Source organism: Vidua macroura, chromosome 17 (genome assembly GCF_024509145.1).
Source record: "Vidua macroura isolate BioBank_ID:100142 chromosome 17, ASM2450914v1, whole genome shotgun sequence".
Lineage (NCBI taxonomy): Eukaryota > Metazoa > Chordata > Aves > Passeriformes > Viduidae > Vidua > Vidua macroura.
In genome coordinates this window covers 12,003,980-12,031,585 of record NC_071587.1, presented here as the reverse complement: position 1 = coordinate 12,031,585, position 27,606 = coordinate 12,003,980, and the positions used below count along the sequence as shown (strand labels likewise).

General features: G+C 44.5%; 2 protein-coding genes across 2 annotated transcripts in view; one reads left to right on the top strand and one right to left on the bottom strand.

Annotated features, from left to right (window-relative positions):
* VAPB (VAMP associated protein B and C) overlaps positions 1 to 13,348 on the top strand; it is a 37,426-nt gene extending 24,078 nt beyond the window's left edge. The window contains exons 4-6 of the mRNA XM_053992605.1: positions 1,431 to 1,511; positions 2,688 to 2,864; positions 5,011 to 13,348. Coding sequence (XP_053848580.1) covers positions 1,431 to 1,511; positions 2,688 to 2,864; positions 5,011 to 5,169 — 417 coding nt within the window. The 3' untranslated portion in view covers positions 5,170 to 13,348. The remainder of the gene's footprint in view (positions 1 to 1,430; positions 1,512 to 2,687; positions 2,865 to 5,010) is intronic.
* An 850-nt stretch (positions 13,349 to 14,198) lies between these two features.
* APCDD1L (APC down-regulated 1 like) overlaps positions 14,199 to 27,606 on the bottom strand; it is a 17,713-nt gene continuing 4,305 nt past the window's right edge. Inside the window, exons 2-4 of the mRNA XM_053992604.1 lie at positions 19,911 to 20,022; positions 18,635 to 19,193; positions 14,199 to 16,284 (exon numbers count right to left, since the gene is read on the bottom strand). Coding sequence (XP_053848579.1) covers positions 15,520 to 16,284; positions 18,635 to 19,193; positions 19,911 to 20,022 — 1,436 coding nt within the window. The 3' untranslated portion in view covers positions 14,199 to 15,519. The remainder of the gene's footprint in view (positions 16,285 to 18,634; positions 19,194 to 19,910; positions 20,023 to 27,606) is intronic.

Below are 27,606 nucleotides of genomic sequence, written 5' to 3'. Positions count from 1 at the left end.
CCACTTAAAAAAGCCAACCCAAAAATACTCTACAGTGGTCTTAACAATGTGTCTTCTTCTGAATAGCTTCTTAAAGCTGGGGCACTCTGCAGGTTAATAATTTCCCTTCTGAAACTGATTTATGGAACTATATTTGTTTAATGGGCTCAAAATAAGATCCAGTGGGAGAAACAGCAATAGTAATAAAATGTCTGCATCACTAGAAAGATAAGTCAGTCTGCCTTTCTTTCGAGCTCTTTAATTTTTATGAGTTACTTTATACCATGACAAATGTTATTCTGCTGGCAAAGAATGTTTTTTAGTACCTAGATGGGCCTTTCGATTTTCCAAAGCTCTCCAGACCGATAGGATTCCTTTTCCTGTAACACTTTGATCAGTTCTCAGTTTTGTTACCACTCTCCAGATCTCTTCCTATTCTGGATGAACAGGTGAGACCAGTTATGGGAGTACTATAAAGCTTTCAACACTTCACAGGCAGCCAAGGAGCTCGAAATAGATCTGACTTCAGCCCCAGAAGAGCTGAACTACGATTCAGCTATGTAGGATGAGTTAAATACTACTCCAGGTTGCATGGGCTTAGCCATAATTTGTCACCTACTTGAGATATGCTGAGGAATACCAAGCTACCAGGAGGATGGTCAAAGTGAAGAGGAGCACGTGAGAACTCCAGGATAGAAGTGTGGACACTTCTTGCTGTTTACTATCATTGAGAAGAAAATCTTTTCACTTCAGGGTTACAGCTGATTCTGAGCAAAGATTTACTACTGCTGCTCCCTATTAAAAAGGTTGCAAGGAATCTTGTTTATGGCAGACTCCCCAGCTGAAGGGGAGAGAAGATGTGAGGGGAAGTTATCCCTCTGTATGTAGCACATCTGGGGCTGTTCAGACATTGGTGCTGAAAAATAAGGATGTGGAAAGCAAGGAGGGGGAAGAACAATCCTGTAGTTCATTCCAGTCGGGAAGAAAAACTCATGTGAAGTTTGAAAAGTTTGAACAGGAACTCCACTGGCCAGAGAGTTGAGAATTCACTCTGTGATTTATTTGGGGGCTTGTTATCTTTCCCTTCCCTTGAATTCACCCCTCCTTTTACTTTTTTTTTTACTTTTTTTTTTTTTTTTAGCAGGCTTATAACTCCCCCTGATTCTGCTAATTACTCTGACACAGTTCCCAGTTCTCTCATAAATTACCTGTGGAAGTCTCAGACTATTTAGAATTATTTGCTTCATAGTGACTGGTCTGTCTTTATGATACCACTCAGTTTTGGTTTTGATCTCATTTTTCATCCTGTATGTGCTTAATGGCAGTGTGATAAACACCTGTGGGTTCTTTCTGAGTGAAAAGATGGGATTTGTTTACATAATGTACTGCATTTCCAATCTGCCTGATTATACTAATATGTTTAATATGAAATTAATATTAACTTTTTCCAGTGGAAAGAAGCAAAACCGGAAGAACTCATGGATTCGAAACTTAGGTGTGTGTTTGAGCTACCAGCAGAGAATGATAAGCCTGTGAGTATTTTCAGATGCATATTGAGTGATTTAACTTAATACCACAGTCAATCCTGTAAAATGGCATGTTTGTACAGACAGCTGTATAAGCACAAGACAGAACCCTCTGTTTCACTGCCTGGATGGCATCACCCTTTAAAAACACAATGTAAACTATTTAAAATCTTGATAATCCTTGGTGTAACTAACAGCCAGTGTAAGCTTCATGAATGCAACAGTAGCACAAAGCAATTTTTGAGTTGATCTGTTTTCATTTAGTTAAAGGTCACAGGATAAAGAACACTTAAAAAAATTAAAAGTGCTGATTGCTGGTTGTGAAGCTCAGAGTTTATACTGAAGCAGTTATAATCATCAGCAATATAAATTTGCCTGTCCAACACTTCCTTAGTACAACTCTGATTTTGTCAGGTAAATTGATAGAAAACTGGTGAGGAAGACATAAATGCAGTTTGGAATTATATTGAAATTATCATCTACATTGTAGGATCCTTTCTTCTTAGGGTAATGGACATGTTAATTTGTAATGCAAATATATAAAACTGGTAATGGATTGAATAAACTGAAAAATGCTTCCTAATGTGCAGGTACTAAAGGCACAGTTGTTCCACCTTGCACTGAACAATCTGTAATTAGGATTATGTGATTGGCTGGGGAGAGGTTTGATTTTATGAGAAACCCTTTCTAAAGCGCAGAGCATAGAGAAGATCCAAAGGCAGGAGAGGGAACAAGGTTGGGAGGTCTGAACTTTGTTTCCCAGCTTGGGTTGCAAATTCCTCCATCCCCACAGAAACACAGAAAAAGGGAGAGGGGACAGCCAGGAGTGGGGAGTGAAGGGGGAGGGAGCTGCAGCACTGTCCTGTCTCCTGCAGTGGCTGCTTGTGCTGTGCCTGGGGAGGGAAGGGGAGGAGACCGTTGATTTTGTGGAGGTGGTTTAGGAACATTTCTGTATATGCAGGGTCTGAAAAGTCAAGGTCATTCTCTCTTCACTTACTGCTGCTGATCTGATGTGTTCTGGGATAGCAGTAAAGTTACAGAAAGCAAAATGTTGTTTATTTCTCTTGATACAGGCACGTGTCAGGTGTGCACAGACAATTTTACCTGATTCTCCTCCTATGTATCAGGTGTGTGGTGTGGTGTTAATAACTAACCAAAAATCACTCTATCCTTTTTTAACAGCATGACATAGAAATAAATAAAATTGTATCCACAACTGCAACAAAGACAGATTCCTCTGTAATGTCTAAATCAATAAGTTCTTCTTTGGATGACACTGAAGTTAAGAAAGTAATGGAAGACTATAAGAGGCTTCAAGTAGAAGTTCAGAGGTTACGGGAGGAGAATAAACAGTTTAAGGTAAAGATTGCTGTTGTTTTCTTTTCAGATTTACCCCTTTCCTGAAAAAGAAGCTTCCATCTTAAAGGTTTGGTTACCTGACCTTAGCACAATATTTTACTACTGTCTATAAAGTAAAAGATAATTCAGGTTTCTCTGTAAACTCCGAGAAGGTGCTGAAATCAATGGTTCCTTTGAAAGGAGGCACAAGACATGCAGTCACAGAAGGTGATTGGGTAGCAACCCAGAGGAGTAAATTCCCCCTCTTTTTTCTTTTCCCACCTAATTTCTCAGTCTGAATTAAGCATTCAGTGTTGGACTTGGCCCCTTCTCCCAAACCATGGGAGCTTGAGGGCAGTGTTGTGCAAATACTGAGTGTTTCAGTAATTGCACCTGTAATGTGCTGCTGAAATGGCCAAATTAAGACAGATGAATGGGAAATGGGCTTCCTGTCATATCCAGCACATGGCTGGGAAATCCTGTAATTGAGAAGCCTTTATCATTCTGCTGAAAAATGCTCTTTACAGTAGCTTGACTTGCTGTAAGTGTCTACTTCCATAGATATCAGCACCAAGGAAAGTGTGGATGCTGTGACTCTTGCAGCCCAGTGAAAAGAGCTCTGTTCTCTCAGCTCTGATGCTGCTTGGCTGGCTGATGCATGAAGGAATTCTTGAAAACAGTTTTGTTTTGCACAGAAATAATATGTGTACATAACAGACATGGCCCTAACTTCTCCTTGTGTTCTTGTTTTGCCAGCAACTCAGTACTCTTAAGTTCTATATGATTTTATTTAATTTTTTTGCAAATTGGTCTTGACTAAACACTCTACAGGAGCTATCTGGAATTGAGCTGATGTCTTACAGTAATGTCCCCAGTAGGTGAGCTCTTTGTTCCCTTTGTGGAGTGTTAAAAACACCTGTAAAACATCAGAAAGCAATGCTAAATCACTGCCTGCTACCAGGTGCTGTCAGTGTCAGGCTGGAGTCACTGTCAGAAGGAAATGAAAATATTTGAAATGAAAATTTGTTGTTTCTATGTAAAGTGTGTTGTATGTAAACAGCATTTTATTGTTTACAAAAGTCAGTTGTCCCTATTCAGAATCAGAGCAGCAGTGAGGTATTGGGTAGCCTGTGGCTTTCAATTAGTAAATAAATTAATTAATTAATAGAAAAATAAGTTCACCTTAGATCATGTAGGTGTCCCTTTAAATTCAAAAGTGAGAAACACTGACCTACCCTGAGCCCTTTGAACTTCACTTACCTGACAATTTTGAAGACTGCAGTAACTTTCATTACTATTTTATGTTTCTTGAGTATTTTTTAAAGTATAGACTGGAGACTTTTTGTTTTGGTACCTTATACTTTTGCACTATAATACTGTATCACATTAAAAAGTCTAACACTGCTGCTTCAGCTGGACACAAATTAAGTCACAAAAGACTCATTTCCCCTCTCCTGAAGTGCTCTGAGTGTGTTTGTGTGTGGGTGGAGTGTGCTAACACACAGCTGTGCTGCACAACAGCTCAGGGAGAGCTGAGGGGAGCATCATTCCCACCTGAAATGAGAATATCTGCTGGTCTTGCTTTGTTTTATCTGTTGTCTCATCTTTAAATCAGGTGAGCTGCCAAAGTCCTATCAAGAAAATATCCTAATTATTGCCATTAGGTTCATGTCAAAAATGTCAGCACTAATATGATGGGGAAACTGCTTTCCCTTCAAGGGCTGGGAAGATCTGCTTGTGACATGTGACACGGAGAATGAGGAGTGTAATTGCCTTGGCTTGTGAAAAACATGCAACTTCATCTTAGTTATACTGAGAAACATTTTCCCAACAGCACCTTTCTTGTTACAGAGCAAGAAAAGCACCTTCATGGCATTTCCTCCATCGTTTTTCTGAAGTTCTGGAGCCATCTCTAGGCTTTGGGCAGGGGTTCCTGCAGGGTTCCTCAGTGCTTCCCCACGCCCTTAGCAGGATAAAACTTCCAAGAGCGTGTGGCTTTCCCCTCCTGCCTCACCACCCTTCCTTCTCAGGATTATTCAGGAAACGGAGCTCTAACTTAGCTGTAAATTCCCTTTCACTTATTCTATAACACCCACCTAAATAAATATGAGAAGGGTGAATATTTAAAGGTTTTTTTTGTAGAAATAATCAGCATCTCTTCCTTTAGGAAGAAGATGGACTGCGGATGAGGAAGGTACCCCAGACAAACAGCCCAATATCTCCTTCTGCAGCTGCTGTCAAGGACGAAGGGCTCAGCTCCAGACTACTTGCTTTGGTGGTTTTGTTCTTTGTCTTTGGTGTAATTATAGGAAAAATAGCCTTGTAGAGGCAGCATGCTGGAAATTGTAAATTGGTTTGATGGTTCTGCCATATCATTGGATTAAATTTATTCATAACAATGTTTAAAAAAAAAAAAATTAATGTATGACATCTCACAGGTCTTGCCTTTAAATTACCCCTGCACAAATACTATGTAACATAATCTAGAAAGTTCAAAATGTATGGTGAGGGAATGAATGAAAGAGAATATGCTTCAATGATGAAGGGGGGAGAAAATCCTGATTTAACACTACAATGGAATATTGTATATGTCATTTTAAACATTCTTAGACCCTGGTACATGTTGCTGGATTACCTCTTTTTAAAAAAAAAAAAGAAAAAAAAAAGGAAAACTAGAAAAACCTCTTCCTCCACTGCTGGAGCTGGCCCTAGGGATGTTTGGAGCTGGGTTAGGCAGGAGGTGTTGATAACTTCTGTAAAATACGTTAATCCACCATTCTGCTCATGAATTTAACAGTTTCTGTCAGTGTCTTCAACTCTGTGCAAGTTACCAATTTCTTGGCACTTAAATGAGTAGTGAGAAGTTGCAAAGACTTGTCTGTGGCAACACTGAGGGAGCTGGGCAGCACCGAGGGGCTCGTTCAGAATAAAGGTCAATGCCTTGTTCTCACCAAGGGACCAAGCTACATTGCTGTTGGTTCATTTAGTTGAATTAAAATGTTATTCAGAGATGTTTAATGCATATTTGACTTATTTAATGTATTTCATCTCATGTTTCCTTATTATTATCACGAAATTGACTAATTCTTTGTGGTATGAAAAGGTACCTGTTCAAAGCCAGTGACAAGAACTAAAACTTTGCTGCTGTAGTGGTGCAAGATTCTTCTGCCTCCTGGTGTTTTGGGCACTACACAATTGTTGGGAGTTTTGATCATCTGAGTATTGGAGAAACAGTGGTCAGGAAACTGTTTTTGTATGTAAATAAGTCTATTTAGGGGAGAAACAAAAATATCAGTAGTAAAGTAGTCCTATGCCATAAAAAGACCAATCTTGTTTGACTATGTAGCATCTTAAAAAGAAAAAAAAAAAAAAAAAGAAGAAACAAAAATTAAATAAAGCCCCCAAATTAATGTTTCCTTTGTTACTTTTGTCCTGTTCTCACAGTTTTAGAGGTGGGGAGGAAACAGTGTTCTCTTGTCAGCTTTGTTCATGGCATAAGGAAACTTGCAGTCTGATTTCAGGCTGAATTTCTTTTTTTCCAGACTAATTTTAATATCAAACCAAACCATCCCATCATGAGCCAGACACACAAAAGTTGTTCAGAGTTACCATGCTGAGGTACAAGGTACCATCCCATTTCCCAGGTTAGTTGGGTTCAGGAGTTCAGACACTTGACAGCACTTTTAGAATAAGGTGATTTTGTTTCTAAGCTTCCTTTTACCCACAAGGTGTATAAACAAACTCAGTATGTTTTAACATGATGGATTCAGTAGATTAAACAGTCTTTGAGCAGGTAAATTCACATCTGTTCTTAAATGGTAGACCCAAAAACATCCAGTGGCAAAATCTGTTGTAGCATATTACAAGATGAGGCTGAGTCTTTTACAAATGACTTCTGTCATTCCTTCCCTGTTCCTGGGTTCTGTGAGAGCTGTGGGGGCTGCAGCCTGTCTGCTGCACTCCTTGACCTTTATGTTTGTCCCACTTGTGTCTCAAGGGCTTCCTCCTCTGCAAGTGCAAATAAGTGAAATTTTATGTAAGGCTTAATAAGAAAAATAGGTGGGAAAAAAACCTTGTAATCGGTGTGTTCAGCTTATGAACGTGAGTCTGGAATTTCTAGGAGATTCAATAGAAAGGAGAGGGGTATTTTTAGCATTTTAAAGTGCTGGTGCCTTGTCTGCTCAGAGGGAAGGGACAGAGCCACTGCAGCCTGGCTGCAAAGGGCAGGGCAGGTGGGAGATGAGCTGGAAAGGACAAAGCGAGGGAGTTTATGGGACAAATTGGGCAGAATTGATTAAGAAGAAGATATTGCCTGGGCAGTAGAAGCTGAAGAAAACTTTCTAATGAAGCATTCTTGTCAGAAAGACAAGGTTGTGAGTGATACTGCAAAATTAATTTTCATGGCTTTGAAGAATATATTTGAGAAAACCTTTGCTGAAGGGAGACTGAGAAATGAAGTAGATGTTTTTAAGTGGCTGTAAATATCTTGTTCTCTTATCAGAATTTCTGATTCACTTGGAAAAAAATAAGGTTTTCTTGAGAGTCTTTTGTTCTGCTTAAAAACAGCCAAAAAGAGGTTGGTTTGAAAAAAAAAAAAAAAAAATCACTGTCTGCAGGATAAAGAGGGAGGTTTAAACTGGTCTCCTGTGAGGATATCTGGAGTAATGTTCCAGGCAGGTTTTACACCCAGTGTAAGTTACCACAGCTGCCTTTGCTGGCCCAGGGCAAAGCCAACAGCAGCTCTGTCCTCCCCCAGTGCTCAGCAGAGACTTCTTGGTGATCTGTGCCAGCCTGGAACTGTAGATCGTTCATGAGCAAGGTTGTTCCTGGTGTTTGCACTCCAGGATCATGAACAGGTCCCAGAAAACCTACTCATGCTTTTCCAGGCCCTTCAAACACTGAGCAAGGAGACCAGGAGAGGATTTCAGTGTTGGTAACATCTGTAACCTGCAGCTGGGCTGACCCCCACCACCAGTCCTAAAAAAGATTCTTAAATTAACTGCTTGTATTTTGGAATTTAACAAAATCCTGAGGTTTTCCCTCACCATTTTTGACAAGAGCCTGAACACAGTAGCCCTGAATTGTCTGGGTAATGCTTTGCTTTGCTGAGCTTGAAATAAAGTCACTGATGAAGGGAATTCTCACTCCCTGTTTGACCAAACCCTTCCTTCATAGGCAGTAGAGAAAAATCTTAAGGTTTTTTTATTTTTTTCCTTCCACAGTTCCTAAAAGGCCAGTTTGTAGATAGAGTGCAAATATAGATTGGATGGATATTCTTAAGCCACGTGGCTTTTTTTGTAAGTTGTTCCTTTCATGGCAACACACGAGCAAATGTTCTCATGAAGTATTCACAGAAAGTGAATTATTCTGAAGGACATTGTATATTTTAGGAAGTTGTGCACAAAATGTAGAGTTTCTAAATAAGATAATTGTCTGGGGTCCTCACACAACATCAGATACTAGAAACCTGTGATTGATCCATGGTAGTAGAAATCAAGTTACTGCTAATCTAATTATTGTCCTTGCTGTTACTTTAAGATGACCACTTGCACATTTATTGTTGATTTTTGTAACACCCAGTAGAGGCTGCTTGGTGCACTCTGGGCGAATTTGGGATAAACAGATACCTGAAATATCTTGAAGCCTAGTGCTGGGAAAGAAATGGAAAATGGTTTCTTCTATTTTTATGTAGTTCTCTACATCTTAAAGCAAATACTCCGTGCATGAATGATCATAATTATTGCTGTGCATTGGCAGTTGTCAGCTGGGAATGCACAGCTGGAACAGCTGCATGTGCAAGCCAGGACCAGCTCAGGTTACTGGGGAGTAGCCTGGGGGCTGAAGAGCAAGATCATGTCATGTTATGTTGAGGGGGATTGATGTACCATAATGTCATTTTCTAAAAATACAGGATTGTAAAGCTCAATGGTGGTGTTACTTTTTCCTCCTGAAATGCTGTTAGCGGGATAAAGTTGGAACTTCACTTTGCAATTCACTAGAATTTCTTTTCATCAATAAACTATGAAGGGTTTGTATCTGCTGCACATGTGAACTTGCAATTCTTGTCAGCAATTTTACATCGTGGTGTGCACAAGGAATGGATCATTTGTCTTGGCATACTTGATGTTGCATTGCCCAGTGGAAGAAAACTGTCATCCCTTTTCTTCAGGAAATGGCACTTCTGTCTCTTCACCGAAATGAAATTTTCAGGCACAGTAGTGGCTTCACTGTAGTGCTCTTAAGTTTGAAACTGTATTTCTCTTGCCCTGTGTGATGTCCTGAAATTCCACATCCTGAGTTCTGTTTTCTATATAAAGGAAGTGAGGAAAAAAGCACCACCAAAAATCCCTCTGTTTGAAATTAAAGCCCCTGTAAAAGAAACACTCTGAAGCCCCTATTTGTTGTGGCTGGGTCACAGCTGCACTGGTGCTGCATTGGTGCTGCACAGAGCCTGGTTTGGGAACGGGGAAGCATCCCTGGCCCAAGGCCTCGAGTGAGCAAGTTGAGAAGTGGCAGGTGGTGAGTGAAATTCAGTTTATGTGTTCGGGATTTTGAGAAGATCTGCTTCACAGAACAAAGTAATTGTGTTTCCACTGCTCAAATCTGCTGAACTATAAAAGTTGGTTGATTAATGGGTTGGGTTTTTTTACTGGATAAATGAAGATTATTTTTAAAATAACACAAGTGAGAGCCAGCTAGGAATCTTGCACGTGGTACTCCAGTGAGCACACACCTGCACGCTTGCCGAGTGACTGTGTGCCTGTCGCTCTGCCATTTCCTGGGGCTTCAGTTCCTGTTCAAGAACTAATTTCACATTGGTACTTGAAGAGTAAAACTTCAAAACCTTTACTGAATTTCCACATAGATCTCTTTGCCTCCCAGTCCAGGCCTGAGTTTGTCCTGAAGCCTCTGCAGAGTGAAAAGTAGAAAAGGGACACGGGGTCTGTGAGCACAGAAATGAGGCTGCTTTTCCTTGGAGTAAACTTGAACTTTGGATCTTTCCTCCTATGATCTGTCATTAGAAAATGGCCTTTTCCAGAGAACAAAACAAAAGAAGTTAAGAAAACAAATGAATTAAGAAGAATTAATTGAAGCTGTGTATTACAAGTTGACATTATACATCTGGCATTTCTGTTTATGTTTCTGCATTGGTACATTTCATTCTGATTTAATAAGTTCCTAATTTTGTGGGATTTTTTTTCAAGATTCTGAAGTGCCTATGAAGAACAGCCCATAGTAAAGTATTGTTCCCAGTTTAGCCGTACTTCATTTTTTTAATCAAATCTTTTTCTTTAGTGGATAAACTCACAAGATTAGAAAAGCCTCTTGAACTCCCTCATGTTTAGTTTGGCAAGTGTCCCACACACAATTACCCACAGAGAGCTACTTTTAAAAGACCGTTATTAAGGCTGTACAAAGTCAAGCACTCAGGAGGTAGGAAATGGCAGAACCAGGTTTGTGCTCTGTGAGTTTGGGGAGTACATTGCAGTGTCTGATCATTTCAGTGATCAAAAATTGAGCTGACACTGCTCAGAAATTGTCCAAAACTGCCCAGCCTTGTGTGCCTGGACTTGGAGAACCCTAATTTCTCTTAAGTTACATATAAATTGGTTTTTAAAAGTTGAACTTCCAGTGTGGCACTGTGGTGTTGGGTGTAACCCATGTGTGTGCTGGGAGAATTCTTTGTGTTCCATGTGTGGATCCCCGTTCTTGACCTGAGCTCCTGGCGTGGTGGGGAGGAACTCGGAGCTGAAGCAGCAATTTCTGTTTCCACATTTCACTGGGAGGCCACACACAAGTGTGATTGGAGCCAGGAATCTCGGCCTCAGTGCTGAGCCCAAAGGAGCATTTCTGTGGGGGCTGGAGGCTCTGCTGCCCAATCTCCCTCCTGCTCCTTTCTGCCTGAGCTGTCAAATCTCACTCCATTCCCTCCCTCAGCGCTTTGGTCCAGGCCAAGTCATCCTTGTTCCTTCCCTGCTCCTTGGCAAAGAAATCCTTGTTCAGCCGAGCATCTTTAAATGGCTTTTCTTCCCTGCTGCCTGTTTTCCATCTGGGTCTCTTTCTTCCCATCACCCTTCCAGGCTTGCTCTTCCCTCCTGCCTGTCCCAGCCTCTGGCCCAGGGAGCCTGGGCTGCCTGGCAGGGCTCTCCCTTGGCATGGAGATCTGACTGCTCCTGGATGCCTTTCCCCATCCCCTGCAGCCACTCACCTCCTGCTTCCTCTTTGTTTTCTCTTCCTCTTCACTCTTCATGGAGTTTGGAGCAACAAGCCTTGTCACCCATCTCCTTTCTGTCTCCAGCTTCCTCCTGCTGTTCAGTGCAGTGGATTTATTTAGAGTGTGGGACAGACTTTTATATTCCATGTGGATTGTTTCTCAAACGAAGCAGTAGCACAATGCTGTTAACGTATCCAAAGGTGCTTCAGATTTTTTTTGTTTCATTTTATCTGGGAAATCTAGAATGCATAAATTTAAACAGGGAGGCATGAAGGTGGTTAATTGGAAAAATAAGTTACTGTTAATGGAGCTGTGTGTCAGACCCAGGACTGTTTGTCTGGCAGACTTGGCTCACGCTTTAAACTTCTGCACCTGCTAAAGAAGCAGAAAATTGGAAAGGCAGCTTGTCTGAGGAGATCGTGATATTAAAGAAGGTACTGAAGGCTCAGTCTCAGTGCAGGAAGCCAGAAAATTGTTTGAGACTTGAGAAATTAGTTTATTTTTGCTTTTTGGAGTGGTTGAAAAATAATTAATCTTTTAAAAAATTATTCTAAGAGAAGTGAACGTGGAAGAGTTTACTAAGACATGTGCCTGTTACCATCAACTTCCAGCACACACTGGCTTGGGTTTTCTTTACAGGGACAGTAAAAACGTATTTATTTGTTTTGTGGTAGAAAGGAATCCAGTAGTCAGGATTAAAGCTCCTGGTCTGTATCCTAGACCTGCTTTTCTGAAGCAGTGTTAGAGATGAAGGATGAAATTATTTGGTTTGTCTTGTTTATGCCAGATAAAGATAAATGAATGTCAGAAATGAGGTTGGGATCGTGATTGCAGTGGAGCTCAGCAAACAGCCATGTGAGCTGCTAATAAATGTAATTGGTGCTTCAAAAGGGCATAGCTGAGCAAATTTCATATCAGATCTGGGAGTGGGGAGGAAATTAGATGAAAAACTGAAGTAGAATTGACAGTTTTCTAAGTGAAAGGTATTAAATGGCCAAAAAAACAATAATTTTGCAATTGAGAAGGGGGACAACTTTGGCTAACTGCCCATCCTACTTCAGTAATGAAATGAGGTGAAAAATTAGATGGAAAGTAATATAAAACAAATAAGAAAAAGGGAAGCAGACAGCAATCCATTCAAAATGGGAGTTAGGAAATGTAGAAAATAAGGAAAGCACAACCCAAAGCAAAAGCAAAATGTGAGTTGGGGTGCTTGGAGAGGGTGCTGAGGAGCTGAAGTTCAGAGGAAATCTGCAATAGGATAAGAACTTCTAAGAAATAGATGCAGGAGATAAAATCTAACGATGATGTAAGAGAACTGGAAAGATGATGTCATTCCTTAGCAATGCTCAGGATTAAAAATTAACAGTTTTTAATTCAGGAGGCCCAGAAACCTTGTTCAGTGTTTGCAAAGGAGGAGCCTGGGGCAGTGTCTGAGCTGCTGCTGGGGGTGGACAGTGGGAAGGACAGGGGGACACCCTGGGAAGGGATGGAAAAGGAGATGTTCCTGACAGAGCTTGTTTTAAGTCCTCTCATTCTGTATTTTGGGTTTCAGTTCTCTTTGGGATCAGAGTGAGCTGGGTCTGTCAGGGCCCTGCAGAGCTCTGTGTTCCCTGACAATCACACACTGCTGCAGTTCAGAGAGAACCACCATGAAATGGGGATGCCCAAAGAAGGGTTCTGCAGGGACCTGGCAGATTCAGTGGTTCCAGATCACTGAGGAACACAGATACAAAATCACTGCTGGTAAAACATTACAGAAATATCCAGAATGAATAACAGCTCCATGTACATTCCCAGTGCAGTCCCAGGGTAAAAGCCTAATGAATACGAATGTGTTCTTGTTTTTAATTACTGTTAGCTGTAAGTGATTATCCTTCTGTATGTCTCAGCTGGGAGAGTTGGGAATTTTGGATGCAATTTGGATATTTACATTCTACAAGAGAAGCTGAGTAATTGGAATGGATGCAAAAAATATGATTCAGAAATTACTGGTGGAGTGTGAAAATGCCTTAGAGAGGGTGAGAGAAAACTCAGTTGGCTGAGTTTTTCTACCAGAATTGAGACTGTCTTGATTACAGTGCACTAGTACCTTCACAGGCAGAAAATACTGCACACTGCAGCTCTCTGATCTTAAAAAGCAACACAAGAATCACCAACTGGCAGTCAAAGCCAGGCAAATTCAAATTGGAAAAAGGCACAAATTCTTAAGAGAGAATAACTGTGTAATTTAGGAATGTGTCTTCAAAAACTGTGAAGAGAACAATAAAAGTTATGATATTTATGCAAATAGCTCTTCTGTGGGTTTTTTTCCTCTCAGAGGTGTACTTAGAGGGGGGAAGAGGACAAGGTGGCCCCTGATGAGGTTTCACAGGCCAGTTCAGCCAGCAGAGCAGTGGTGCTGCTGGAGCCTGTGGTGCCTGAGCTGCTGCAGGGCAGAGCCTTCCCAAGGCCTTGCTGCTAACATTGCATAAGTGTGTGATGGTGTTTCACATCACGTTAATCCCATCCCCACCTGGAAAGGATCTGCGGCCTTGTAAGAGCTTTTACACCATGCAGGACCTGGGCACTTGTTAAGTTGAATCCATTTCTGTGCCATGTAAAGAAGTATCTGCACGCAACTCTGATTCATGGGGGTAAATGTAGGGCAGGAATTGCCTTGTCCCTCTTCCACCCACGCTCCAAAGGCAGCACAAGGCTGTTCCCTGGTGCTGCCACGGGCATCTGTGTCCTGCAGAACAGGTACCCGTGCTGATGGGAGCCACAGGAGCATTTCCCTGAGCTGTGGTGAGCACAGTGATGGGAAACTCCTGAAGGAAAAGTTCTGTCAGTGCGTGGCTTACAGGAAGTGCAGCTGAGCTGCCCAGGACTGGCCCCAGTTCACAGCATGCTGATGAGAACATCCCCTCCAATGAGATCACTTCCAGTTGCCCGTGGATCTCCATTGCAGCAGCAGGGAACAAAACACAACCAACAAGACTGGAAATAAGATTTGCCTGATGAAGTCTCCAGGGATTAGGGAGGGAACCCAAGACAAGGCAGCCAAGCCTGGCCCTTTTGTGTATCACCTTCAAGTAGAACTGTTTATGTGCATGACTAATGTTGGGTCATGCCTGGAACATGTGAACATGCTGACAACATTTATGTCACAACTGTAATGCATTTAATAAGCATCTCATTTGAATTATTAATGTACAGATCGCCCCAAAGTATTTTTGTGTTATAAACCACATAATTTATCTAAGTACAAGCTGCAAGTTTGTAAATACAGCATTAAGAAGGTGGCTACTGCATAGCTGCTTTAACAAAATACCTTTTGTGGGTAAGATATATAGGCTTATTTGGAGAGGATTTAGCTGCTGGAGAAGGGCTTCTCGAGGAAGTTATATGATGCTTAGCTGCAGCAGACAGGGAATATAATTTCATCATTTGTCCTGCTTGTCAGTAGGAATCAGTTTGACCTGACTGTGCTGTCTGATCTGAGCATCTCTTCAGCTCATTGTTCACCAGAGGCAGATTTATAAAACATCTGTACAGGAATGAGGCTGGAAGTGACACACTGAGAGGAGAGCTGGAATAACAACTGCTGTGCCAGTATCTGAGAAGGAGGCAGTGGAAATGCACGGCCTGAGAAGGCTGGTGAGGGATCTTTCCCTTCCCAGGGCACATGGTGACGGTGCCTGTGCCAGGCATGGCAGCAGTGACACAGGGACACTGCTGATGGCTCAGCCAGGCCAGCACTGCACTGGAGAGCTGGGGTAACACAGCAGGGATGCAGTGGCTTGGAGCTGCTGTGCACTGAAGTGTTTTCTATCTACTGTAATCTATGCCCAGGGCCAGGTGGAAAAGTCGAGCCCTCTGTGAGAGTTCTTCTGGGCATCTCCAAGTGTTTGTGGGTCCCCGTGTGTGACATACACAGGCAAAGTGCAGAAAATATCTGTAAACTGCAAGAGGCACGTGAACCGTGCCCTTCTCAAGAACACTTGCTGACTGTTTATTGCTGACTGACTCTGCAGATTAAATTTGCATGAACAGCAAAAAGGAGTGTGATGGGAGGGAACTTAACCTCAAAGAAACTCAGCAGCCAACACTTTGGATGTTTGAATTACATCTGAATCAAGCTCTTGATTAAATCTTAGCAATGTCAAAAGCTCAAAGGAGCAATTTTAATTGATGTCACTTTTTTCCCCCCTCATGCTGCTAAATTATCTGTTGCAATGTGCAGTGCATCCGTGTCAGTACATTAAATTTGCACGCAAAGAGGAGAGATTAGGCAATAAAGCCACAGGACAAACAGTGTGGAGTCAGGCATATCTCCTTGGCTTCATTCACTGTTGGGTGTTTTTAAAAAGTGTTTCCAAATCTGAGTAAAACTGATTCCAGATGTGCTCATTTGAAGGATATAAAAATCACGCTAGCACCAAGATTTATCTGAATTCTGCACTGTACCTGAAGAGATAACTAGTCCCATCTTAAAAACAGAAGTGCTATAAACAATAAAAAGGCCACAGGCAAAGGTTTTAGTGCTTCGATCCCGTTAGCATCCTTTCTTCCCACGTATTTCAGACTAATGTAGTTGGAGAATTCCTCTGAGCCTGCAGCACACTGGATCAGAGGGGCCTGGTAGGACGTGGGTCGCTTGTCAGGGCTGTCGGGGCTGGAGCCGTCCGTGGGCCGCTCCCCGATGTAGAGGAGGCTGCGCTCCTGCGTGTCCTGCTCGGTTTTGAACAGCTCGTACTCGGTGTGGGGCAGCTTGATGCCCAGAGCCAAACATCCGTTCGTGGGTGTTATATCCTGCTCCACCCCGGCGCTCCAGGAGCCCGCCAGCCCACAGCTTCCCGGTTCCGAGGAGTTGAGCATCACCACCGTCACCTGGTCCATCGGCGTCACCCGAGCCTGGGTGACTTTAAAAGCCAGCTCGGTGCCGCCCCGCACCTTGGAGGAGGGGATGCCCTGGCTGTAGTGCCCGGAGGCGTAGATGGTGAACGTGGGCTGCCTGCAGAGCGGGTCGGAGTAGTGATAGTAGTGCCCTTCCCAGGTGTGGTTGTTGCCGTGGAATGTGAAGTACCTGGTGAGGAAGAGCACGGCCGGGCGGACCTCGCAGTGGGTGCTGACCCAGCTGCCGCTGAGCTGCATGGGCAGCGCGGCTCGGGCGGGCAGGATCGGGGGGTGGTGCTCATCGGCCCTGGAGATGATCCCACACGCCGGGCAGGGGTGCACGTGGTGCTGCAGGAGACAGAAAATAACAGTTCTGCCAACTGGGAAGCAAAAAAAAAAAAAAAACAAAACAAAACAAACAAACAAAAAACCCTTCTAGAATATTTCAAAAGCTGCGACTCCCCTCGCCCACAGCAGGGTGCGGAACTGCGGGAAGCTTGGCAGAGGCTGCCGAGCAGATTAAGGGGATAAAGCGCTGCCCTGCTCTTTGCTATTCTGGTAGCCCAAGGACACCGGGCTGTGCCCTGCGGCCGCCCCGTGCCGGGGCTGCTGAGGACAGCCCGGGGAGGAGCCCAGGCAAGGGCAGAGCCGCTGCCAGGACGGGGAACGCTCCCTCGGGACATCCAGGGTGTTCCCCATCGGTTTTCCATGGCGAGCTGGGTGAGGATGAGGGCGCTGGGCGGTGCCAGAACAGAACGACGCCGCAAATTTTGGGAATGAAGGAGGCTGTGACATCTGGCCGTGGGAAGCTCCCGGAGCTGCAGCATCTCCAGAACAGCCCAAGGTGTTCTGCCTCCCCCTCGCCCCGTTCCTGCCCGTGTTCCCACGTCCAGGGATGCGGGGGAGGACCGGGATAAGCCGGGAGGGGAGGGAGGAGGACGCGGGGTTTTCCCAGCAGCCAGAACGGGAGAAGAAAAGGACCCTCTGCAGAAGGAGGCCCCGACCTTCGCTTCCCCGCCGGTGCAGAGCTCTGAGTCAAACCAGCCCTGCCCCTGATCCGCTGCCAGCAGGGGTTTTGTGTAGCTTGGAAATTTTTCTTGTACTTCATATATCACAACTGATTTATTTTTAAATAAGCAGGGTTGGAACATTATATAATTTTCTAGAACACGAGCTAATCTTTACTGAACTGTCATAGGCAAGAAGGTTAAATAACTCAGTAGTTAACTGTAGGGTGGGTAATTTACATGCAAGTTGATTGGAGTCTACTGTAATTTAGTCATTTTCAGCTTGCTTTACTGCTACTGTCACAGTAATGAGTGCTGACAGTACACAGTACATTATGGCTAAATAATCCCAGAAGTTGGCAAATATATATGCTCTCCTTAGGCAGGAAATTCTTTGATAATGAAAGGTAATTTGGGGAGAATGGGTTTCTTTAAAACAGATATAAATTTAAGGGGAAAAGAGTGATATTTTCAAAAAGAGAGTTAAAAAATAATTCCTGACATAGCTGTGTAACTCACCAGCACAGGCAAATGGATGTCAGTTCACAGAAAAAAAAATTTAAAAAGAAAAATCCTGTGCCCAATAAAATTATCACTATGGACATGGAGCCAAAACCCTTACTTGCTTAAACCAGTCGTGTGAAGTTATTTCTAATGTATGGCAGCTTCTAATTATGGCCAAGTGGTGACATCATGTGCAGGTCCATTGGAGAGCTGTTGGCTGATTAATTACAGGGCTGTATTCAGAGAGTGGATTTCAGTATCTTTAGGTTTGGTTTTAAATTAACTTTTTAAAGTGTTTATGTTTACCATCTGGTTTTGCTCATATATATGGTTTTGGCCCAAGATAATACAAGTTTAACCAATTTGAGAATGTTACTTTTGAGAGGGAGGGGCATTTCTCTGTGTTTTTCGAAGTTCAGTTGGTCTAGTTTGAGGTGTGGGGAAATGCTGCCGCAAAATAATTTTTTTTTCATTTATTTCCCTTCTATCTGGCAAAGTTCAGAGAGGTTTTTTCACCCCATCTCACTGCTCCACCATTTCTAATTTGATCAGCTTCGATTTGGATGGGAAGGTGCTTTCCTGGGAATAAACTAAGTCACTATAAAACAAAATAAAATAGAATAAAAGGTAACCAAGTCTGCTGCTCAGTTTTATGTATGTCAAAATGGAAGTCTGATTTCTGTGTAATAACATTATCGCACTGGGGACAAGTTCCTGTGCTACTGGCATTGCAGCAAGGGCTGAAGAGTTAACGGCAGATCCCTTGTTCCCCTCAGCCTGGAGCACACCCCAAGGAGCAAGGAGAGGGCAGAGCAGATGAAGGGCAGAGCAGACGGGCTCTAACCATGTGCAGCCTGAAGCCTTCACTGACTTTGGTGCAGGAAACAAGGAAACTGCATTTCCTCGGAAAACATGGCCAAACAGAAGCTGGTAGCTCCAGGCCCATGTCAGTGCAGGCTTGTTCCCCATGTTGGTTTTGCTGAGCTTTCACCCATCCCGTTCTCTCAGGAAGGCAGAGGGTGAACCCCGCATGCCCCGGGATCCCACCCCTGCAGCCCCGCACCGCCTCACCCGCGTGTCCCTGGGACTGCGGGGCCCAAGTGCTGCCAGGTGCTACTCGAACCGCCAGGGAATGGCTGGCAAAGCGCTGATGCAGTGAGGGGACCGTGCAAAGGCCTCATCCTTACCAGGGCGCTCTGCAAGGGGCGCTGGTAGCCGGTGGGGCGGTAGTGCAGCCTCTCCCCCCAGTCCGTGTGGATGTCCCCCAGGTACAGCTCCTCCACCAGCCGGCTCCCGCTCTGCTGCGGCTGCAGCAGCGGCTGGAAGTGCCTCTCCACGCGCACCAGGCTCAGCTCGTGCATGGCGAAGCCCAGCGCCGCGGTGCAGTCGCGCTCCGTCTTGGCGCTCAGCACCTCGTACAGGGCCCCGGGAGCCCAGGAGCGCCCCGGGGGCAGGAACCCGCGGCAGCCCTCGCCAGAGGTCTGGTTGATCCAGGAGGCCACCTCCCGCATGGCCTTCTGGCTGTGGAACACGATGCCCACTTTGTGGAGGTGGTAGTCGGCCTCGGTGGCCCCGCGGGTGATCCAGGAGGCCTGGCGCAGCCGGAGCTTGCCCTTGATGACCAGCGAGTAGGAGGGGTCGCGGCAGGACGGGTCCCAGTAGTAGAACTGGAGAGCCTTGAAGAGCCGGTTGGTGTAGAAGAGGTAGGATCGGGTCAGGAACTCGGGTCCCGGCCGCACCTCACACCTGCGGGGAAGGCAGCGCTGAGCCACGGCGGAACGGGGAGAAATCCCTCCCAGGGCAGCCGGAATGTGGGAGAGGGGCGAGCAGAGGTGGAATCAGCTTCCTGGGCAAGAGCCTCCCACACACCCTTGGGTGGCTTTACAGTCTGGGCATCTGCTACTAAAATCTGAAAGTGATGGACAGAGACCTTACACTTCAGGCATGTCCACGGGAGGAGTGCGGAGGGCAGCAGGAATCAGGGCTGCTCTGCCCGTTCGAGCTGCACCCCGATGGGGAAGTGGCAGGAGGTTCTAGGGACAGCCGGGGGTCCCAGCCTTCCTCCAGATGGGAATGAGGGCTTGGGGAAGGGGAGAAGGAAACTCTCTTCTTGTTGCCTGACGGTTTGCTGTACTGGGGGCAGGAGCTATGCTGAGGGGCTGGGGCCTCTAGGGGTCCATTCTGAGATCCTCCGGGGTCTGGGGATGAGTTCCCAGTGGATGGAAGTGCCTTCCCAGGTGAACGAGGTGGCTTACCCGGGGTGTTAAGGGCGCGTTCCCAGGAATCTGGGGCGCTTTGAGATGGATGCTCTTTCCCAGGGTATGGGATATCTTCCCCATGGTTTTAGGGGTGCACTGTCAGGGGTTTTGGGCGCATTCCCAGGGTATTGGGGTGCCTTCCCAGGGCTTGGGGCGCGTTCCCGGGCTCTGGGGGTGCCTTACCGGGGCTCTGGGGGTGCCTTACCCGGTGGAGACCCAGCGCCCCTCCAGGCGGGGCGGCAGCCGCGCGGCGATCCCGGCGCTGTCCTGCAGGTGGCGCAGCTGCTGGCGGCAGCGCGGCTCCGCGGCCGCGCAGGCTGCGGGACACGGGGGGAGCGGGGTCAGCCCGGGGGAGCGCGGAGCGGAGTCCCGCGACCGCCGAGCCCCCGCACGACGAACGGACCCCGGGCGGGCTCGCTCAGCACCAAACCCTTAGCTAAGGACACACAGGGGGTTTTATTTCACTCAAGTTTTCCGACTTGAGTTTCATCTGAGTCCAACTGGGTTTTAGGTGAAATCCTGAAATAAAACCGTGTGCCTTTTGTTCGTGTTCTTCCCCTCTCATGCTATTGTTGAGGTAGTGGCTGGAACGGGGAATTACAGCATGGGAACGCTGGCCTCGCCTGTCGCCCGCCATAAGGACAGTAATTCTGTCACTTACCTCATTTCCCATAACAACGGATGTTATTGGCTTAGGGAATGTGTGAACACTCAGCTAAATCCTGAAGACCTTTGCATGCACGCACGCATATGTACATATATTCCTATGCATTATTCACTCTTTGCTTAAGCACTCTGTGGCGCTCATTGCGGGCTTGCTTCTCTAAGGAACTTGGGATTTCCCTCCTCGTGGCACCGTGGAATGAGCTCTCGGTGAAGCTCCTCCCGAAACCCCACTGATTCTCTGTGGTACAGCTGACCCTGGTCCCGGTGGAGCTCAGCCCAGCCAGGGCTTTATGAGCCCAGATGGAGTTCGTTTGCTCCAGCTGTACTTTGCATTTTACCCGGGAGTGTGCTGGACATTTTGAAGCCAACTTTTATTCACTTCATACCAGTGTTAGGACACAGGTTGCTTTCCAGCCTGCCTATCAGCTGGAACAAAAGATCCAATATCTGTGTGTCACCTTCCCACAGAATGAGGATGTGAAAGGTTTGCACACCCTGTGCCTCAGCCAAGGAGATGAACACACGCAGTCACAATACACAAGCTCTGGACCAAGTAAAGTGGGAATTTGGTAATTAAATGTCTGCTGTGCAAGTCAGAGGCTCCTGGAGAGGGAGCCCCACTAAATCCCCTCTGAAAGGAGAGGGATTCCTACTCAATAACTTCAGAATTCTATCTGATGGACAAATTCAGCCACTTCACTATGGTGCTGCCATTTGTGAAGGTTTTACAGGTCACTTGAAATAGATTTGTGTAGACTTAAGCACACAAAGCCTGAACTACCACAAAAGGAATAAACGCTTGGAAAGGGAAGCCCCAGTGAAGCAGGAGAGCAGTACCCAAAGGCCAGGGAAACCAGCCTTGCATTTTCTGGAACCTCCCCTTGCTCTGGAGTGCATGAAACAGCTGGAAAGACACATTATTAGAGTTCAGGGCTCTTTTGGGAGCAGACTCACAACTGCACTGCTCTTACCATCCTTAAGGGCTGGACGAGGTGAGCAGGCACAGCCAACTCCTTCACAATTGCTTGCACTCGTGCTTCCTAAAGTGCAGTTCCTGTGATTCTTCATGTGAAAATGGGAAAATATGGGATGACAAAACCCACTGCTATTAGTTAAACCTCTAATTTGGCAGCTGCAGCATGTGTGAGGCTGCCCCATGGGTGCCTATTTAGGAGAGCCATTAGGAGCTGGGGATCTGTATCCTCATCCCAGCTCTGCCATGGCTTTGCTCTGTGGTCCTGTGTGCTCCCTACTCCCGGGGCTTTTTTTTAAACTCACACTCAGAATATGCCAAGATTCATTTGACTGCCCTAAGAGACCTAAATACTGGAGAGTCATCAGAACAAGGGCAGTCCAAACTGAACCACACTTCAAACAAACACACAATTATTATCCTAGAGAATACCATAAACTAAAAAAATAACTGTATTTATATTAGAGGTAATAATGGACATAAGGGTCAAATTTGCTTTTGCCCATAACCACAGAAAGACTCTATAGGTATCAGTGCAGTCTATAGATACATAGAATGCAACTATAAAATACACACAATATAACCCAGTCAACTCACAAACTGAGCTCTGCCTGTGTTTATTGCAGCAGAAGCTTCAATATCTCGCTGAACCCTTCGTGCTACTCTTGGCAGAAACACTAACAGTCTACATTGTTTGGGAGCAAAGATACTTTGGCAATGCAAGCACTGCATTTTGACACATTCAATACAAAAGGGAATTTTTATAATCAGGATCAAACTTCATGGGGAAAGAAAAAAAAAAAAAAGAAAAAAACCCCTTTAGAATGTAAATATTTGACATGATGGGAATTCCTAAGGATTTTGTCTTACTTAATTGTGCACAAGACTCCAAGCTGGATGCATCCTCAAACTAAAAGCTATTGGCTTGTGTCCAAAATTTGTGGCTGCTTTTTTCTCTTTCAAATACTTCAGCCCCACCAGATCCAAATATCCTTTCAAGCTGGAAAAGTTTAGTCCCAGACGTAAAATCTGTAGTTAGAGCACCTCTCTATTCCAAGAGCAGCATAAAGTGGCTGTCACTCATATGTCACTCTGTTACTCAGCCCCTGGTAAAGCGCATCAGAGCAGCTCCTCCTTCTTAAGAGAGACACAAATTAACTGCTCTATAGAGTGCTCAGACAGGAGGAAGAAATTATTCACAATTCATCTTCAAGACAAAAATCCTCATTCATAGGAAAATCTAAAAAAAAATGCCTGTGATCTCTCTCTCCTCCTCGCTCGCTCTGCCGTCCGTCTGTATCGATTAACCACAAGCGTTTCCAGAGAGCTCCCCAGCACAGCACTTAGACAAAACAGGGGCTTTTCCCAGCCTTCCAGTGCGTGCTGCATCCCAAAGACCAGCCCAAAGCCTCGGAGCAAGGGGCTGCACGAGCACTCAGGAGTGGCAGAGCCAGGAACTGCTCGTCATTGCCATCAGCACAAACCAGACCATGCCTTGAGCAAACAGCACCAGCAGCAGCTGCTGACCGGCCGTTCCAACCCTCGCTTGTACAAACTACTTTCAGGAAAATCAGATCCATGGCATCAAATGATAAAAAGGGCAGAACTGGAAATTCTCAAATTATCTTCACAGTAAATTGTTGGTAAAATTAAGGTGGAAGATTTTGAGGAAACGGCCAAGCCTGGAAATGAGAGCCTTGTGCTACACAAGAGCTGTGTGCTCCAGATGCAGAGCCACTTCTCACTTCTAAAGGAAAAAACCATCAACCAAGAGAGAAATGCTGTCATATTCCTCCTTGGAAACAAATCTTGTTTGTGCTTCCCCAAGCAGATTGACTCTGGAAAAAAGCAAAGTTGAGTCACACATCTGCTTCTTCATAAATGGAGGAGAAAATGCATATATTACAGTTTGCAACAAATTAGTTACTGTGGATCAGCTCTTCTCCAGAGCTAGATTGTTTAATCTGTTACACGTTATTGCCTCCTATGGCCAGAATTTATCATTCCCATTTATAATTCTAATGTTTCAGTTAGTCACCCATTCACAGGGATAAGATCAGGGCCTGAAGTCACGGAACATTACCCATTTCTTCATTTAGAGATGACATAAAACCTTTGATATTTTCTGAGGAATGTTCAGACTGGAAAGAAATAGGCGATAAGAAATATATCAAAGTATTTTGCATAAGTGAATTACACTTTTCCACACAGACTTCATTAACACAGCAAAACAGTGTTTCTTTAGCATTTGTCTCTCATGAGAGCACACAGAATGGATTTTGGGTTAGCCACTAAAGGAATAAGCATTCTTTTAGAAGCAAACAAAATGGTCGTATTTAGCAAATCAATTTTTCTTGCATTTGTGTGGAGATTAAGTTAGTGGTGCCTTTAATTCACTCAGAAAAAGGCATTCCCAAGAGAATAGCTCTGTGGGAAGAGACAAATTTTATATTATAATATTATAAAATTTAAATATAACCCCCTGGGGATGGAAAACTGTATCAGAGCAGAACCTTGCATTTTGCCGATATGCAAATTGAACACAGTTCAGGACAGGACTTAAGCACACGCTTAAGTCTAATTGGTTGCAGTGAAACTTAAGCATGTGCTTGAAATTAAGCCAGTGCATGAGCATTTTTCCTGATTAGTAATGCCTCCCTGAACTGAAGCCAGAATGTGGTCAAGTGGTTGAGGGAGGATGCCAGTGCTTTCACTGGAGCACTGTTTGGTTTCTGGAAAAGTATTTCTATTATTCATCCCTTCTCTTATTTGTCTGTAAAACGGGTATATTCAAATTTAGCTGTTTCACCAGTCTGGTGCTCAGTTCATGATATTCATGAAATGCTTTGAATTCACTAAATGTTTCTCAGTTATGCCCTCAAGGCTGCCACAGTAACTGTATTACCCATGAACTATCATTGCAGAGCATCACCCTGAGTTTCCTCTGCACAGCTGAGCATAATCACACATGAAATCCTGCAGATCCTAAGAGGAAACTCAGCTGACTCAAAAGTCCCAAATAGTTTGGGATTTTAGAGAAGTTTTCAAAACATACTTTCACCACATACATTTAGCACAATGGCATATGAGTTTAGACATCCCGTTCTATGGTTTTAGCTGGCTTTGTTCTAAGCTCTGCCTGCTCTGTCTCATATCCAATATTAAAATAGTGAAGGGCTTGTGCTGAGTTGCCTGGGGGTTTTAAAGGCACTCGAGAAGAAAATATTTTGCTCTTGGAATCATGGAATCATGTACTTTTCTTGTTAAGTGTCATGTCCAGCAACAGATGACAAGACAGATGGGATTTGTGGTAGGGAAGGGGAGGAAAGAGAAGTACCCCAAAGATCTTCAGTATAAACTACATTTAAATTAAATGGCTTCTTAAAACTGCCTCTCTGCTCTTTACCCCAAAGACAACCAAGCCTAACACTGTAAATGGGATTCAAGGGCTTGGTCCCAGTTTTACTGGAGTCTGTAAGTAGGAAAGGTCTCATCAGCACCTTATTCAGAAGATGCCCATCCCCATAAACTGACAGTAACACTCTGTCTGAGGAAAAAAGGAGAAATGGGATAGGGGGAATCACAGAATGATTTGGGTTGGAAAGGACCTTACAGATCGTGATATTCTCGAATGGGGTGAACTAAGCAGGACATGTAAGAGCTGGCGCAGAGGACTTGTGGTGACACACCAAAGCACAAGAGCCAGATGTGAGTCCACCCTCCCAAGAGCTCTCCTGCAGTTTATGCTCACCAAAAAACATCCTTGTTAAACAACAGAGCTCTACTCACAACATCCTTGCTGTCCTGACAGGGACAGGAGCCATTTCACTTCATGTTCCCCCTTCTCAACCCCAGATGCTGCACAGATTCAGACCAGTCTATGCCTTTTCTACAGCTAAACTGATCAGCGTCAAAAGATTTACTGGAGAACAGAGCAGCAATTCCATGCAGCCCAATGGCCCCAGCTGGCCCAGCCACTGTGGTCAGCTCAGGGGTAACTGGCCCTTAGCTCAGAGCCTGTCCTGCTGCCAGCCCTGCACTGGGCAGCCCAGCTAGGGACAGGAGAGAGGGCAAGAGGGTTGAGAACAGGGTCCTGCTGTGAGCCAAAACCTGAGAACTCACAGCATGAACATACCGTGACTTGTGTTAAACTCCGATCAGTATTGCCATGGAAGTCTGGCACAGGTAAATATGTAACCAAAACCCAAAAGAAAACAAAGGAAGGAAAGGTGATGTTAGAGCTTTTTTACTTGAGAACTGCCAAAAGTTTGAATTTCAATTTGGTGAGATAGGTGAGACCACAGTGAAATCTCTAACTCCCTGGGTGCCTAAACAGTGAGAGGCTGGGGAGAGCACATGGGGGGAAGCATTTTTTTTCCAAAACAAAAACAAAACAATTCAGTCCAAGGCTGAACATTGGTACCCCAGGGTACCATCATGACTCAGTTAAATTCTAACCAGAATTCACATTCTTACCAAATGGCAAATATTACATCTTTATTCTTTAATTCAGATGAGTCAGAAACCCAACAGAAAAAAACAGCACATGGATGTGAAATTAATGCCACACTGTTGTTTTGAATGTATAGAGCACCCATGCAGGATTTGGCAATACCCCTGAACCCCTGCACAGACACTTTATTAGTGGCTATCATGGCCATTTCTAATAGTGATGGCTAAGCATATTTTTTCCTGGAGTGCTTTGAAGAGCAGAACCAGTAATCAGCCATGGCTTGGCTATAAAATGTCAACCTCATTTCAAATGTCTAAATCACTCACATGGACCATGAGTGCAGAGAGGACCACCCACCACATAATATTAACATAAATACAGCATTTACCCAAAGCAAAATGAGCAACTGGAACTGGCGGGGGTTGAGAGTAGAACAACAAAAAATGATGAGGGGGTGGGAGGGATTGAGTTACAAAGGAAGATTAAAAGAGCAAAGTACATATAGCCTGGCTGAGCAAGATGGATATGATAACAGCCTATAAATATTCACAAAGCACAAACACCAAGGAAAGGAAGGAATTCCTTGCAGTGAATAAAAAGATTCTGTTGGGAGTGAATGAAGAGAGGAAAAACATGTGGCTTGTAAGGCAGAGTGAACTTCTCAAGGCACAATGTAGTAGGCAACGTAAGTCCACTTGCTTGGCAGGATTTGAGGGATTGAGCAAAGCATTAGTTCAGCGGGGAACAACCCGCTCTTGGCAGGGAGTTGGCAGGATAATTTGAGTGGCCTTTCAGTCTCCCACTGCTATGGAGCCGCCCCAGTTCCCTGCTCCCACGGGGGACAGCTGCTCTCCTGTGTAAGCACATTGTTCACTGTCCTGCTCTTCAGAATCCCTGCCTGGCCTCCATGGGACTAGAAATGAGGGCCAGATGCACAAAGGCATTTTGGGACATAGAGACCTAAGCAACTGCAATAGGTACTAAACTGCTGGACACAGCTGGGAATCCCAGCAGGTCCCTACCATGTCAAGTACTCACTGCTGAAAATCTAAGTCCAGGAAATTAGGTTATAAACCCACTAAAGCAAGAACAATCCTTTTGTTCTCTCTTTATTTAGCACCTAACACAACAGGACTCTTGGCACTGCTGCAAGGATACTGTTTATAGTAATAAAAATAGGATCTAATAGGATCTAATATTCTGAGGCTACTTGGCTCCTGCAAAGCCAAGGATGAGATGGGCATTCAAAAGCAGTCATAGCAGAAAGCATCCTCAGGAAAAAAGCTCTGCAGAAAGGAGGGAAACTGATCCAGAGCCCACACCAGCAATACACACGTTTAACTTAGAGCCACAAGTGACCACAGAAAAAGGTTACTTGTTCAGCTGGAGCACAGAATTAAAGTTACTTCTAACATGTGTTTTGGGGTCTGGGTGTGGTTTCTAGATAGCCTGAAATTTCAGTCTACTGTTTAGCCTGTCCACATTAGCCAAGTTTTGATGCGTTCCAGTTCTCCTAAACTCTGCCGACAGATGCTAAAATCAGAGCTGACATTCAACCTACGTGCTGCATAATCTAATAACAGGACTTGTGCTACTCAAAACTAACAAACTCTGGGAGCTTTTCTGCAGCAAAACCTTGCTGTCATTTATATTTTCGTCTGTCTTTTCCTGGCAGCCTAACTGGGAAATATGATTTTTTTTTTTCTCTGAAAAGCTTTAAAAATAACATGTCATTGTGTTTTTGTATCAACAGGGGAGAGCCAAGCCATAACTTGCCGTGTTTTAAATCCACTTGTGGATTTAGTGAGA